General features: G+C 56.5%; 1 protein-coding gene across 5 annotated transcripts in view; it reads right to left on the minus strand.

Moving 5' to 3' along the window:
• Window positions 1–1,172: 1,172 nt before the first annotated feature.
• Window positions 1,173–12,488, minus strand: part of ARHGEF7 (Rho guanine nucleotide exchange factor 7) — a 103,111-nt gene continuing 91,795 nt past the window's right edge. For 3 of the 5 annotated variants that reach the window (XM_070380721.1, XM_070380722.1, XM_070380723.1), the window contains 3 exons: window positions 4,553–4,652; window positions 4,299–4,353; window positions 1,173–3,460 (listed from right to left, as the gene is read on the minus strand). In XM_070380721.1, the coding sequence (XP_070236822.1) occupies window positions 3,338–3,460; window positions 4,299–4,353; window positions 4,553–4,652 (278 nt within the window). In that variant the 3' untranslated portion in view covers window positions 1,173–3,337. Of the gene's footprint in view, window positions 3,461–4,298; window positions 4,354–4,552; window positions 4,653–9,422; window positions 12,223–12,488 lie in introns of those variants that run through there. The other 2 variants (XM_070380724.1, XM_070380725.1) reach the window with 2 other exon arrangements.

Genomic DNA, 12,488 nt, shown 5'->3' on the forward strand with positions numbered 1-12,488 from the left:
CCTCTTCCACTTCGGTGCCATGTTCGTTCACAAGTAAAATCAAGTTAAATACTGCATCTAAGACAGAAACTTAAATGGGGTGACCGCAGCCCCGACGGAGCCCAGACCAGCGCCCAACGGTGTGAGGAAAAGGCGTCTCAGTCGTCCCTGGAGGTCCAGTGGCCAAGACTCCATGCTCCCAAAATGCAGGGGGATGGGTTCGATCCCTGGTCAGGGAACTAAGCGCCCGCACACAGCATGGCGTGACCAAACAAAAAAAAATTTTAAAACTGAGCCAGAGGCGTGTTGGCACCACCTGCACTCGAGGAAGCCTTCCCAAGGGCAGACGCACCGCCACGTGCCTCCCTAAGGTCTGACCCAGAGATGACGACAGGGGCGCCTGGGCCGTCTGACAGAACACGCCCTCGAACGCGGAGCCCCGGGCCATGACCCCCACGCCGTCAGCTCCGTCCTCTGTGGCAGAAGCTCCGGGAGGGGAGAGGGGCAGACGTCCTGGGAACACTGCCCCCCAACCTGGCCTGGCTGCTCCCCAAACACCTGCCTCCTCCAGCAGGACGGAGTGGAGGGAAGGGCGAGGCCACCTCCTCCTGCCATGCGACTCTGAGGGGCCCACAGGGTCCAAGGAAAGGCGTCTGCCGTCCATCAAGCCCCACACGGGGTCGACCTGGACCTCCTGGGGTGAGAGCCTTCAGCCCCCAGACGGCAGTCTTTCTTTCCCGTTTCCTTCCCCCAGACTTGTTCTCATTTTTCATGGGTGCTACATCGCTTCAGTCGTATCCGACTCTGTGACCCCATGGACCATACCCACCAGGCTCCTCTGTCCACGGGACTCTCCAGGCAAGAGCACTGGAGTGGGCTGCCGTGCCCTCCTCCAGGGGACCTCCCCGACCCGCGGATGGAGCCTCCATCTCTTTCGTCTCCTGCATCGGCAGGCAGGTTCTTTACCCCCAGTGCCACCTGGGAAGCCCTTTTCCCAGACTTTGTTTTCTAACTTATCTTCAAATATTCCCAAACTCTAGATTTTAAACATAAATGTGATATTTTCCAGCATCAAAAATTCACACCAGAATTTTAAAATACAAAAAAAAAACCAACCAAACAAACAAATCCAGAAGGATAAAGGTAACACACACACAAGCAAAAAAAAAAAAAAACCACAGCCAATGAAGTGATGTGTTTGTAACATAAGAAAAATAGTCAGTTTAATAATAATTACAACAGAGCGTGAGTAGTCAAGACCAGGACACCGGGGGTCGTTCGTGGACCACCCCCACGGCTGTGAAAAGGGGCCCTGCGCGTCCTACGGAAACACGGGTGCGGGCGCTGGGGCCCGTGGGGAGTCCGCGAGGATCGCTCAACCTGCTGCAGAGCACGCCTCCACAACAGCTCTGGTCCGTCCCCTCCCGCCCGGGCAAGGACGTGGCTCCGTCTCCTCGTCCGTGGAAGGTGGGGCAGAGGCGACTCCAGCAGGCAGACGGCCCCTTCCTGACGTCCCCTGGGACCCCCAGCTCCTCGAGGGTACCCCAAGACACGGGGGCAGTCCACTGACAACAGGGCAGGTCTGTAGGAAGAACTGCTCAGATGCATCGTCTCTGCTCCCTAGAAAGCTTAGTAAAAACCCTGGGGCCCGGGAAGGATGCGTCACACAAGCATGTCAACGGCCACCCCTCGGGAGGAGGGCTGAGAACACATGTGTGCCCCCTCGAGGCTCAAGTCAGCAGTTAAGGCAGGTTCTGCGGGCGCCCCGTCGGGCTGAGGGCGGCGGCACCACCCGCAGCAAGCGCTGGAGAGTCAGGTGAGGACGTGGTTCCTGAGTGAGAATTCGCTTGAGACAGCAAACTCCAGCACACGCGATCGGATTGTTTCCCACCACGAGGTCTCACGCCTCACCAGAGGGCCTGCTTTGAGAACGGGGCTCACCAAACACTCCCAGGGCCACCTTCCCCAGCCCTGCCGCTAACCAAGAAAACAAAACGCAAGCACAGGCAGCCGGCAGCTCCCGTTACAAGGTCAAGGCCGTCAAGGCCCCGGCCTCCCCCGAGCAGGGGAGGCTGAGGGCGGGGCCGAGGCGGACCGGGCGCCCAGATGAGCAGCTGCTCCAGCTCAGGGGCGTCCGGCCGACGCAGACACAGGAGCGCACGTCACAGTCGCGTCTGATGCCACACAGGCATTTCTGAGACACCCCTGATCCAGGGGCTGGGGCTTGGGCTTTTAGGGACACGACACTTGTCCTCTCCAAGTTCATCTCACTTTACAAATGACCTCTTCAGAAGAGCGGGGTGGAGGAGCAGGTCCCGTGAACTGGCTGGACCCCGGGCGGGGCTCTAGGCACGAGGACTGGGCCCCTCCTACGGGCCCTGGCCATCTGGACTTGGCGTGGGGGGCCTGGTCTTGACCCCCACTCCTTGGGGAGTCTCGCGTGTTCTATTGCTTGATTTGTGCATAAACAGTTCAGACACTGCCTCCTCAGTGAGCACGGAAGGCCTGCCCGTGCCCGACGGGAAGACAGGTTTTGGGGTCAGAGTGGCCTCACGCAGAGAGGCCACCTGCGCCCAGCAGTGCGTCCTCACGGGCTGCAGCAACGTGCAATAAATAACACACTTTATTTACAGGCTTCAGGGAGCTGCTCCTTCTGGGAGGACGGGACCATGCACCTGGCCCAGTTACCAGGCCAGCCCCAGCCAGGCACCCTCCGCCATGCACGTGCTCACACGAGGTGGGCGTACACACAGCTGTCACGGGGCCCAGGGGCAGCAGACGTGGTTCCCGGGTTCGGGGCTGAGGCCAGGCCCCGGGTTCAGCCCCAGTGCTGCACGTGGACCGCGACCCCGCTCGACTGGGAGCCTGGAGGGTAGACGGGGCCCCTGCAGGTCTAAGCAGGTGAGCCACAGGCAGACACAGCGGGCGGTGTTTCTGGAGCACCGCAGCCCAGCAGGCACCCCCAGAAACACCTATGTGTCTGCAGCCTATGGTCCCCACGAGCAGTGAGCCCCAGGGCACGGGAGCAGAGAGGTTGAGTGCAAAGGGCCTGCGGCCCAGCAGTCAGCCCAGACGGAACCACCTCTCTGCGTTCAGAACGGGGCATTTACAGGGAACGCACACCTAACATTGACACGTGTTCACTCGGAGCCCGCAAGTCCAGACACCGTCACTGCGCTTACTGCAGAACGAGGTGCTGGGTGTGGGGGGGACGTGGTCTGGGCTCGGCCTGGAGCTCACGGCCGCCTGGCTGCAGTCTCCACGCACGGCCCCGCCCGCAGCCTGAGCGTCAGGGGCGGGGGTCGAGGGGCTCCGGCTCAGTCTCGGAACCGGTCTTAACGAAGCACCAGGACGCCCCTCAGAGGTTCGTCTCATCCCAAGCAGGGTCGTTCATGTTCTTGAGAACCTTCCTCACCAGCTTCTCCAGGTCTTTGCGGGCTCTCTGCTCCTCCTCCAGAGACTTCTTCATCTTCTTGTTGTCCTGCGGGTGAAGCAGACCGTAGGAGGTTAACCGCCATTGGCACCAAAAGGGACCCCTCCCCAAGGAGATGGGGCCCTGCTGAAGGAGCCCGCCCTGCACCACGGCCAGGGGCACGGCTGATGGGGCCCCCAAGGGTCTCAGACGCAGGGCAGCTCCTGGCAGATGGAGCAGGCCCGGCGCTCCGCTTACCACTGTGAACCAGAGAATCTACAGAACACAGCGCGAGAGCGGCCGCAAGGAACGAGGCAGGGCTCAAGTCCCTCCCACTCTCCCACACCCGCGACAGTCTCCACGGCACCAAGAAGGGGGCACAGAGCCCGGTGAGTCAGGGGCCCCGTCACCCCCACCACGGCCAATGCCAGCGCGGCCCCTGGGCGGGCAGAATGGCAGGCAGCCGGCCGGGGGCAGCTCTGGGTGCATGGCCGGTCCCCTGCCGTCCGTCCAGCCCGGGCCGGCCGCGAGCTGAGTCTCGCACACGGAAGCCACTGGCACAAACAATGCCGCTCACACAAGCCTGCTTGGCGAGGCAGCCTAGTCTAACCGGCTTTTTGACGGGTCTTCTCAAGAACCTGGACCATGCTACACCTGGTGACAGAGAACAGTCTCTGCTGGCACCTAACACCAGGGCAGTGGAGAGAATGCTTAACAAGTCGCCTTAAAGACGCACGTCCTGTCGCTCAGGTTCACAGACCCCCTGCTGATCTGCTGCTGAGATCCAGTCCCCGGGAGGAGGCTCCTGTGCTGGCCTCATGGTACTCGTGGACAGCTGGCTTCAGGTCTAACGCTGTGGTTTCCTCGTCGGCCCCGTTAAAATGATTACAGATGGATGGCAACGCACCTGTCGTAGCTCCTGGACTTCATCTTTTAGTGCGTACACAGTGTCGACGAGACTCCTAGACAGAGAGGGGGCACCCTGAGCGAGGGTTGCGAGCACCCCACTTCGTCCCGCGCCCGCCGCCCGCCCTGCCCGCCCTCCTCGGCCCGCACACCTGGGCCCAGCTCCAGCAACGCCCGATGCCACGCACGGGGTATGGACCTCAGCCAGGAAGCCCTCCCGCCACAGACACTTTAAAACACTGAGACACAGCTTACTTTTCTTCTATCACTGTCTGACCATTACTTTTAGTCTCTTCAACTATAATTTTCTCTTCTTCTGGAAGCAAAACTTGCGGAGCAGATTCTTTGCGTGAACCTGTCATCGTTAAAAAAAAAAAAAAAAACCCACAGGTAAATACCACGGCAGAACTAAAAGAACTTGACTATACAACACTACTTGATTATTAATATTAAATTCCAGGTGTTAATTCCAGTATGTTAAGAAATACATACTCTAGATAAAATGGGGATGGGTAACCTTTACCAACTTCCTCTCCCTCTGTAGACTGAAGCCAAGCCTTCTTCAAGCCCCATAGCACGACAGGGCGAAGAAAAGGTTAGCGGGTTTTTTTTTTGTTTTTTGGGGTTTTTTGCAATTTATTGAGCTTCAGTTTTTGGATCTGGATTATGGATGTTTTAAAAATTTTCAACACGTAGTAAAGTTGAAGATTCTGACCATATTGACTTGGGCATTTTGGAGGAAATAAACTACTGGGGGATATTCAAATCAATCAAATTTTGTGCCATTTTTCCCAAGAATCTTAGGAAGAACCATCAGATCACGCAGAAGACATATTCCTATATTTATCAAGTCAGTGAACTGGTCCTTAAAACATTTAACTCCAGAGCAACAGCTAAAAGTGTTATATAGCACATGGTTAAGAAAAAGTTTATTACTGATCTTATGAAAACTGCATTTACATTCCCTGGAATATAAGCATTTTTCCACCAAAAGGAGGAACACTGTTTACAATATTAGAGGAATATTTATGTCATTTAACCAAGACCCAGCACAAAAGCTTACCCAGGACAGTGGCCAGAGAAACCATTACTGCAAAACAGGCTCTTCAGAAATTAATGAGAATCAAACCTCATTTAAGGGTGCAGGGAAGAAAACCACCTTTCTAAAGTTACACAGCACTGACGTGCATCATTCCGCGTTTTGAAAATGACGTCAGATGCACATCCAAGGCAGGACGCAACCCACCGTGGCCCCTGCTGGTGGTCACTGTGATAAACGCAGCTTTCTCGCCAATACCATCCACCTGGCTGTTTGGTGCACACGCTTTAACCACGGAGATGGCGCTTCGGCGCGCCCGACCTCGTCTTCCCTGCTTGACCCTCTGTTCGCCTTCCCAAAGGTCCGTCACACTGGACGAGGGCCCCAGGCATCCTCACGTGGCAGGAGCGTTCGGTACAACACATGCTTTCAGGATGGGACTTAACGGTCCACCAGCATCTCATCTACCGCAAGCTCTCCCTCCTCTGAAAGAACAGGGCTCGTGGCGGCTGTCGATGCTGCTGACACGGGGCTCCCACGACGCTCCTGATGTGGGGACCAAGCATCCCCTTCACTCCCGGGGAGGCCAGCGACAGGGAGGAGGGTCTGGTTCACTGGGCCGGGTGCCCCCGCTGGCTGCCGTGTGGGCGTCTACAAAGCCCGGCTCCAGCCCCGTCCTGCAGACAGGAAGGCCAAGCTAAACCACAGCATCTGGCCTGAGAGGGAGGAGGCCACCCGGCCCGGGGAGGGACAGCACCACTTTACAGAGCCAACGTTGGGACAGAGAGTCTCCTACACCAGCCAAGGCACGGCGTCTACATGGCCTAGGATGTCGGTGTTATAACCACGGGGACTGCTCGGAACCCTGCCACGGCCGGAAGGAGCTCCTGTGCCACAGCACGTCTGTATGTGAACTTGTCAGCTGCTGTTCAAGACGACCCTCCACTAGTGACTCTGTGCTCACACCGAGACGCGGGTCCCGCAGTGACAGCTCCAAGGGAGGGCGGGGGCGGGCAGCGCCCAGCTCACACCCCGCCCGGCACAGCGACCGGCCTGCAGGCTTTTCAGGTCCTCCAAGCCCTGGGCCCGGGGAGGGACACGTCCTGAAAGGCTTCGTCCTGCTGATGGCGATGACCGGCTCCAGGGGCCTTGTGCGGGGCTGCGGCCACGCTGTCTTCCGGGCCTTTCTCAGCACACACTTCTGGGATGTCTGGGCCACATGCAGAAGTACTGCTTAGGGAGGAAACGCACACGGGAAACACGACTGAGGCACAGAGGCCGCTGGGTTAAGACTCTGAAGGGCCAGGTGCCCGGACTTCCGACACCAACGCCAGCGCTGGCCACGCTCCTGCTAGGAGGAGGGAGAGCGTGCGATTTACCCTGGAAACAGGCAAGTATTCCTAAGGACTCTGCTGTGTGGACCACACGTCAGGGAGCAAAGGGCTCCGCTCGGTTTCCCTGTAAACAGAAGCAGGTGGGTGACCTGGGACCCCGGCGCCCCCGTGGGTCCCCACTGTTACCTGCTCTGCCCCGGAAGCTGTGTGCTGCAGTCGGGCCAAGGGCCACTAGGGTGGGCCGGTCACGGGCAGCCTGTAACACGTTTCTTCACCAGAACTAGCTAATGAGACCACAGGCTGAACGTGTTTTCTCACGTAAGTGCTTTAGGAAGATTAAATTCTATGTTTCTCAATTATTTTTCCACCTTCTAGCTTCGAAGCCTAGGCAACCTATTTACATTGCGCGTTGGCAGCAATGAAGTCTTCCAATGATACGCAGAACAGGAGCGCGGTGGAGGGGGTGGCGGTGTCCACTCTGAGGAGCAGGGCTGTGCAGGGGCTGGGGCTGCGGGCCTCGGGAAACTCCAGCCTGACACCGAAGCTCGGAGCCTCAACTCCATCAGCCGCAAAAAGAGAGCAAGGCCCACCGCCTCCACAGAGGCCACTTTGACAGCTATCTTCTGCCAGATGACTTCGTAACCACACCCTCCACGATGTGAGGTGACTGTGAGACCTGATCCAAGAGCTGCACGTGCAAGAAGGACCCCGTTCGCATTTCGGCAAATGCGCTGAAAGCGCGTGAGAGCGGGAGAAGGCTACGTGATGGACAGGAGTGTCAGTGGCTGGGTTCCTGAAACGCACCGACATGAGAAGGCCACTGAGGCCGTGCGTGGTGCGCCAGGAGGCTTGTGCGTGGAGATTACCCCTCAGCCTGCACGGAGCTCCACGGGCTGCCTGGTTTGAACATACTCTTGTGAAACAACTGAAAAAAAATTGCAAGTCTTTCAGCAAAACAACAAAAGAATATTCTCCAGCCAAGCTTATAAGTGAGTCAACTGTTTCTACAAGAACAAAGCTCTAGAAAGTAGGCAGATTTAACAAGCTTTCTCCAAGATCAGTTCAGTATGTTTAAAGGCATCACAGCAATTCTCTGAATTAGTTAGGCTGGAAAAAGAATTCCATGGCAGAGCCTTCAGAGATGGCTGCCACTGTGAAAGCCCCCACTGGGGGCTGAGCCACAGGAGCGTGTGCTCACGGAGGCTGAGACACAGGAGCGTGTGCTCCCGGAGGCGCCAGCACACAGGGCCTGTGTCTCCCCAACTCTGTGCTCAACACAGGCTCTGTGTTTCCAGGAGACCACCAGGATTCTGCAGCGCCTCACTGTGGAAGATGCTGAAAGCTGTAGCCACTTCCTGGAGGTTCACAGTGCTTAAGATTTCCAGCAAAAATACCCATTTAACCTGAATTCAGCACTCCCTAAATCTGAGTGCTGAATACTTCCTCCATCATCAAGAGGAACATTTTGCAGCTTTCTGGCTAACATTCTGAGGAGTGTGAGCCAGCACACGACCCTGCACGTGTCTGTGAGTACACACACACACGCACTGCGTGGATTTGCTGTGGCTCAGCACAGGGGTCTTTCCTCAGGGCAAACCCGGCCGACAAGCACTGCCGCCAGCAGGGGTCGCTCTGCGCCCTCAGCTGGGGGTGGAGCAGGTGCTGGGGACCCGAGAACTCCCTGGGACGGGTGACCTGGAAGCTGGAGACCCACTGAGCACCTGTCCCCTGAGTTTGTCACAGGTCCCCAGGGGGCCATGGAGCTCAGCTTGAGAACACAGACGGGTGCAGCACCCCACCTCGTGGACAGAGGGCTTGCCCGGACAGCAAGCAGAGGGCCTTGACCCGGGCGCTGTCATGGCTGGCAGGCCACCCCCAGTGGCACCCCCGATGGCCTGCAGTTCCAAACCCAGGGGCTGCGTTGTGCACGTGGGTCCAGGCTGGGGGTCGGCTGCCTGGAGACCCTGAAGACCGTGGAGGGTCTTTCAGAAGCAAGCGTCCGCTTCTCTGGCCAGGGGTGGAGTACCTTTACAGCACGGTTCACATGACTTCTTATAACTCACAGAAACCGAAGTAACTTCCAGCATAAGACAAAATGCGAACATTTAAAAAATTCTACTTAGTAAGATCTCTCCATCAGGCCACTCTGTTATTTCTGGCTGTGATCAGGTTCCAATTCGTTTTTCTTAGGAAAACACAAAAGAAAAACACAAGGCCCCTCTTCAGAGAAGGATGCACACCCATGCACCATCTGCACCCTGGCCTGGTCCCAGACCTGCCACAGGCAGTTCTTTTCCTCCTGTTCTGCTTTTCCTGGTCAGCTAGACATGCACTCTACAAATAAAAACTTAAAACCTGAGACCTTAGTCTACGGAAAAAAAACACTGAAGGGTGGGCTTTTTTCCATTTATGCGCACCCCTGACTCCACCAAAAGAGAGGAAAGAGAGAACTCTTCTTTCTGAAGACAAACCTCCCAGTGAGCGAAAATTTCTTTACGAAAAGAATTAGAGGGAAATAGATGACATAAACATGAGAAGAGTCGTCGTGCATCATCTAGAACATTTTTACCCTGAGAAAGTGCAGGCTTTGCCACCAAGGCAGGTACGAGGCGAGCACCGCCCCGCCGTCCTGCGGAACGTGCTAGTTCCAAACAGCCAAACCACAGTAAACTGCAAATCCTGCTCCCCGACCCCAACCCCCCCCATGTAACAGATATTAAAAGCCAGAGGCTAGCAAATGCAAAATTTATTTCAACTGTACATAACAGACGTTTCTTTTTGAATATAAAACAAACACTTCGTTGCCATATGCAGCCACAAACAGGAGTATGCATACTGTACAATGAACACTCAGGTACACGTCCGACTGGGTCCAGCGCGGCAGGCGCCCACGGAGAGCGGCCCTCCCGCTCACAGAGTGAGCACAGCACGCAGACTTTCTCCAAGGTCTTCACCGCTATACACACCCCTGTGTTTTGGCAGTTTTACGCAGAACACATGATACAGCTCATAGACTCGTGGCATCAGTTCAGTGGGAACACCATTCGAGCCGCTGGCCAAGGGTCTGGGAATGGCTTAAACCTACCTTCTAGCTCAGATTCTTCCCCCTTTCATTATAATACTAGCTGTACACAGAGATATTACAGAATGGCAGAAACACAGGTACTGGTTCAGCACGACTAAAGTTCGCAAAACGTGGAAACACTGGCCATGGCACTCCTTCGCCTCAGCCCCGTGAGAATGGCTTTCAAGCCAGTGGTACGAATACTTCCAACTACGTCACAAGGGCAAATGGTGCCAGACTTCAGAATAAACCCAGACAGACAGACAGCCAGGTGGTCATTCTGTAGTGATCTTAGTTAGAATCAACAGAAAATCATTGTCAAAATGGCTTTAATTGGCACAAAGAGGAATTATGGGAAATAGGAAAACTTTGGTGTTTGGAACATCAATGTCAGGACAACCCATTTGGCGTTCAAGAGAAACCCAGGCGCACAGAGCACACAGCCTGCAAACCCGGGTGCTCCGAGCCCGGCCCGCCCCACTCACAGGCTCTGAGCAGAGAGAAGACCTGCACTGTGAGCGTCTGGAGAGCTGTGACGTCGCCTGATGTGACGTGCAGGAAAACAGGCGCTTCTGAGTTCACTGCACGACACAAAGCATGTGAGCCTCGCAGTGACCGTACTTCTCCCATAACTCCATTTGCTACTTGGCTGAAGGTATATAATCTCCTCTTTCCCACGGATGAATACTGGGCTCCGACTAATTCTAAAAGTCTGCTCCTCAACTTTCTTATTTACACTAACTGATACAAAAATATGAACTCTCCAGGTGGCCTAAGCAGTTCAGTAGACACTCGGGGCCAGACGGACGTGTGCGACTCCTGGTTTTCCTAACGAGCCCCTGCCTGTGGCACTGGCCCTCCAGCACAGCCCCTGCCGGGACCCCGGGAGGGCCGCAGGGACCAGCACCGTGCACAGGGGACCAGCTGCCCGGGCACGGGGCACGGGGCACAGGGCACCGGCTCACGGCCACTCCGTGCAAACAAGATGGGAACTCTGCACACCTGGTGCCGGCAGAGGCGGGCGCTGAGGGCACAGCGCCACAGCCGCCCCACGGGGAAGGGGCGCCACCCCCACTGTCGCAGCATCTTGCTTTCCGAGGCTGGCTTCGGGCGTCCCTAACGCACAGCTGAGTGTGAGGGGAGGGGCCTCGCCCTCCCGCCCAGCGTGGACCACGTGTGCCCTGGTGCCACAAGCGCGTGCCATGGGGCACAGTCAGTTTTTCGTGAAGCAGGAACCAATCCAAGGGAGGGCAGTGAGAAGCTCCCACAACAAACCCCAGGGAAGCAGGGGCACCCCCAGATCTGAGATATTCTCATAAGCGTGCTACACGGCACCTTGGTAAACTCCTGGGGACTTGCATCGCCCTGACAACCGAGAGTGAGGGCCATGTTCCACTGGGGCTGTGAAGGGAGTGTCCCTGCATCTGAAAACAAGCAAGTGTGCCCAGAGGCCGCGGGCTCAGACCTGGGAGTCAGGGCGGCCAGGCTTCCTGGGTACGCACACAGCCTGACCTACGCGCTCGGAGGCTGGACTCCCGCCCTGCACTTCAGGGGCACCGGCTTGCCAAGTGCCTTCTAAGAGAAACTCCTCCAACTAACAGAAGCCTGGGGGGTGACGTGCAGGAGTCTGGCCTGCAGGGAAGCGGGGCCCGGAGCTGGCCGTCTGCGGGGTGTGGACGTGCCCCTCGCGCGCCTGCGCAGGCCCGGAGCTCACACCCGCCGCGCTGACGGAGGCTCCTCCCGGGCACCCAGGGCAGCCGAGCACTCGGCCGTCCGGTCTGGACTCAGCTCTGGAGACAGGGCTCTTCTCATCTCTCCACAACTACTAGGCCGCCGCGTCCCGCACACACAATTACGGCCCTGTACGGAGGCCAGAGTCTCCTCCACGTCGCTGGCACTTAGAGCACAAGCCTGTGTGGTTTCAGTATAAAATACAAAAGCGTTCATACAGCTGTACCTAAAAAGAAACAAGACAGTCGCTACACTGAGAATAAAAACCCTAACCATATCACGTGGAGCTGTGAGACCACCGCTGCCCGTGGACAGAGGACCCTCGGTGTTGCTGTGTGCACACACCACTGCTTTCAACAGTCAGTCGCTTGAGTGGACACTCCACGTGGCCAGTAAGCCCCACAAAGTACAATGGGAAATATCAGAAACGCTCCCCAAAGTTGTTAAAATATCACATAAAAGAGACAAGAAACAGCAAGAAAACATCTAAGAAAAGCAGGCTGCGGTACAACAAGCATCGTTAAGAAAAGCTGAGAAGTGCGTTAGTTCTGGTGAGAGATATATGAGCAACAGCTCTTACGAGATGTAGAACCCATCCTGTAACTATGGGCTGTCCATATACTGTCATAGTCAGAGTCTTCCGAGAAGTCTGAAGGCTCCACACGGGAGAGGCTGCTGCGACGACCCAAGGAGTCTAGACTTGACTGGTCGTCGTCAGCCAAGACGTGATTATGCATCAGGTCAGTGCCTTGCCATGCTAAGACGGGTGGGGGTGGGGGGGACGGGGAGGAGGGGCAGGCAGAGGAGGGGCGAGCAGGAAGACGGCAGGAAGAGCCACAACCAAAACATGGAACAAACGCAAAAGGAGACGGGAAGAGAAGGGAGAGAGAAAAGAGCGTTAGAACACGGCAGCAACGCGCGCATCTCCTGATTTACGGCTGGGTCTCACCTACTGACTTACTCATTAGCACCGCCCTTAGAACACAGCTAGGCTGATGATTATTTAAATAATCCTATATCACG

Source organism: Bos mutus, chromosome 12, assembly GCF_027580195.1.
Source record: "Bos mutus isolate GX-2022 chromosome 12, NWIPB_WYAK_1.1, whole genome shotgun sequence".
Taxonomy (NCBI): domain Eukaryota; kingdom Metazoa; phylum Chordata; class Mammalia; order Artiodactyla; family Bovidae; genus Bos; species Bos mutus.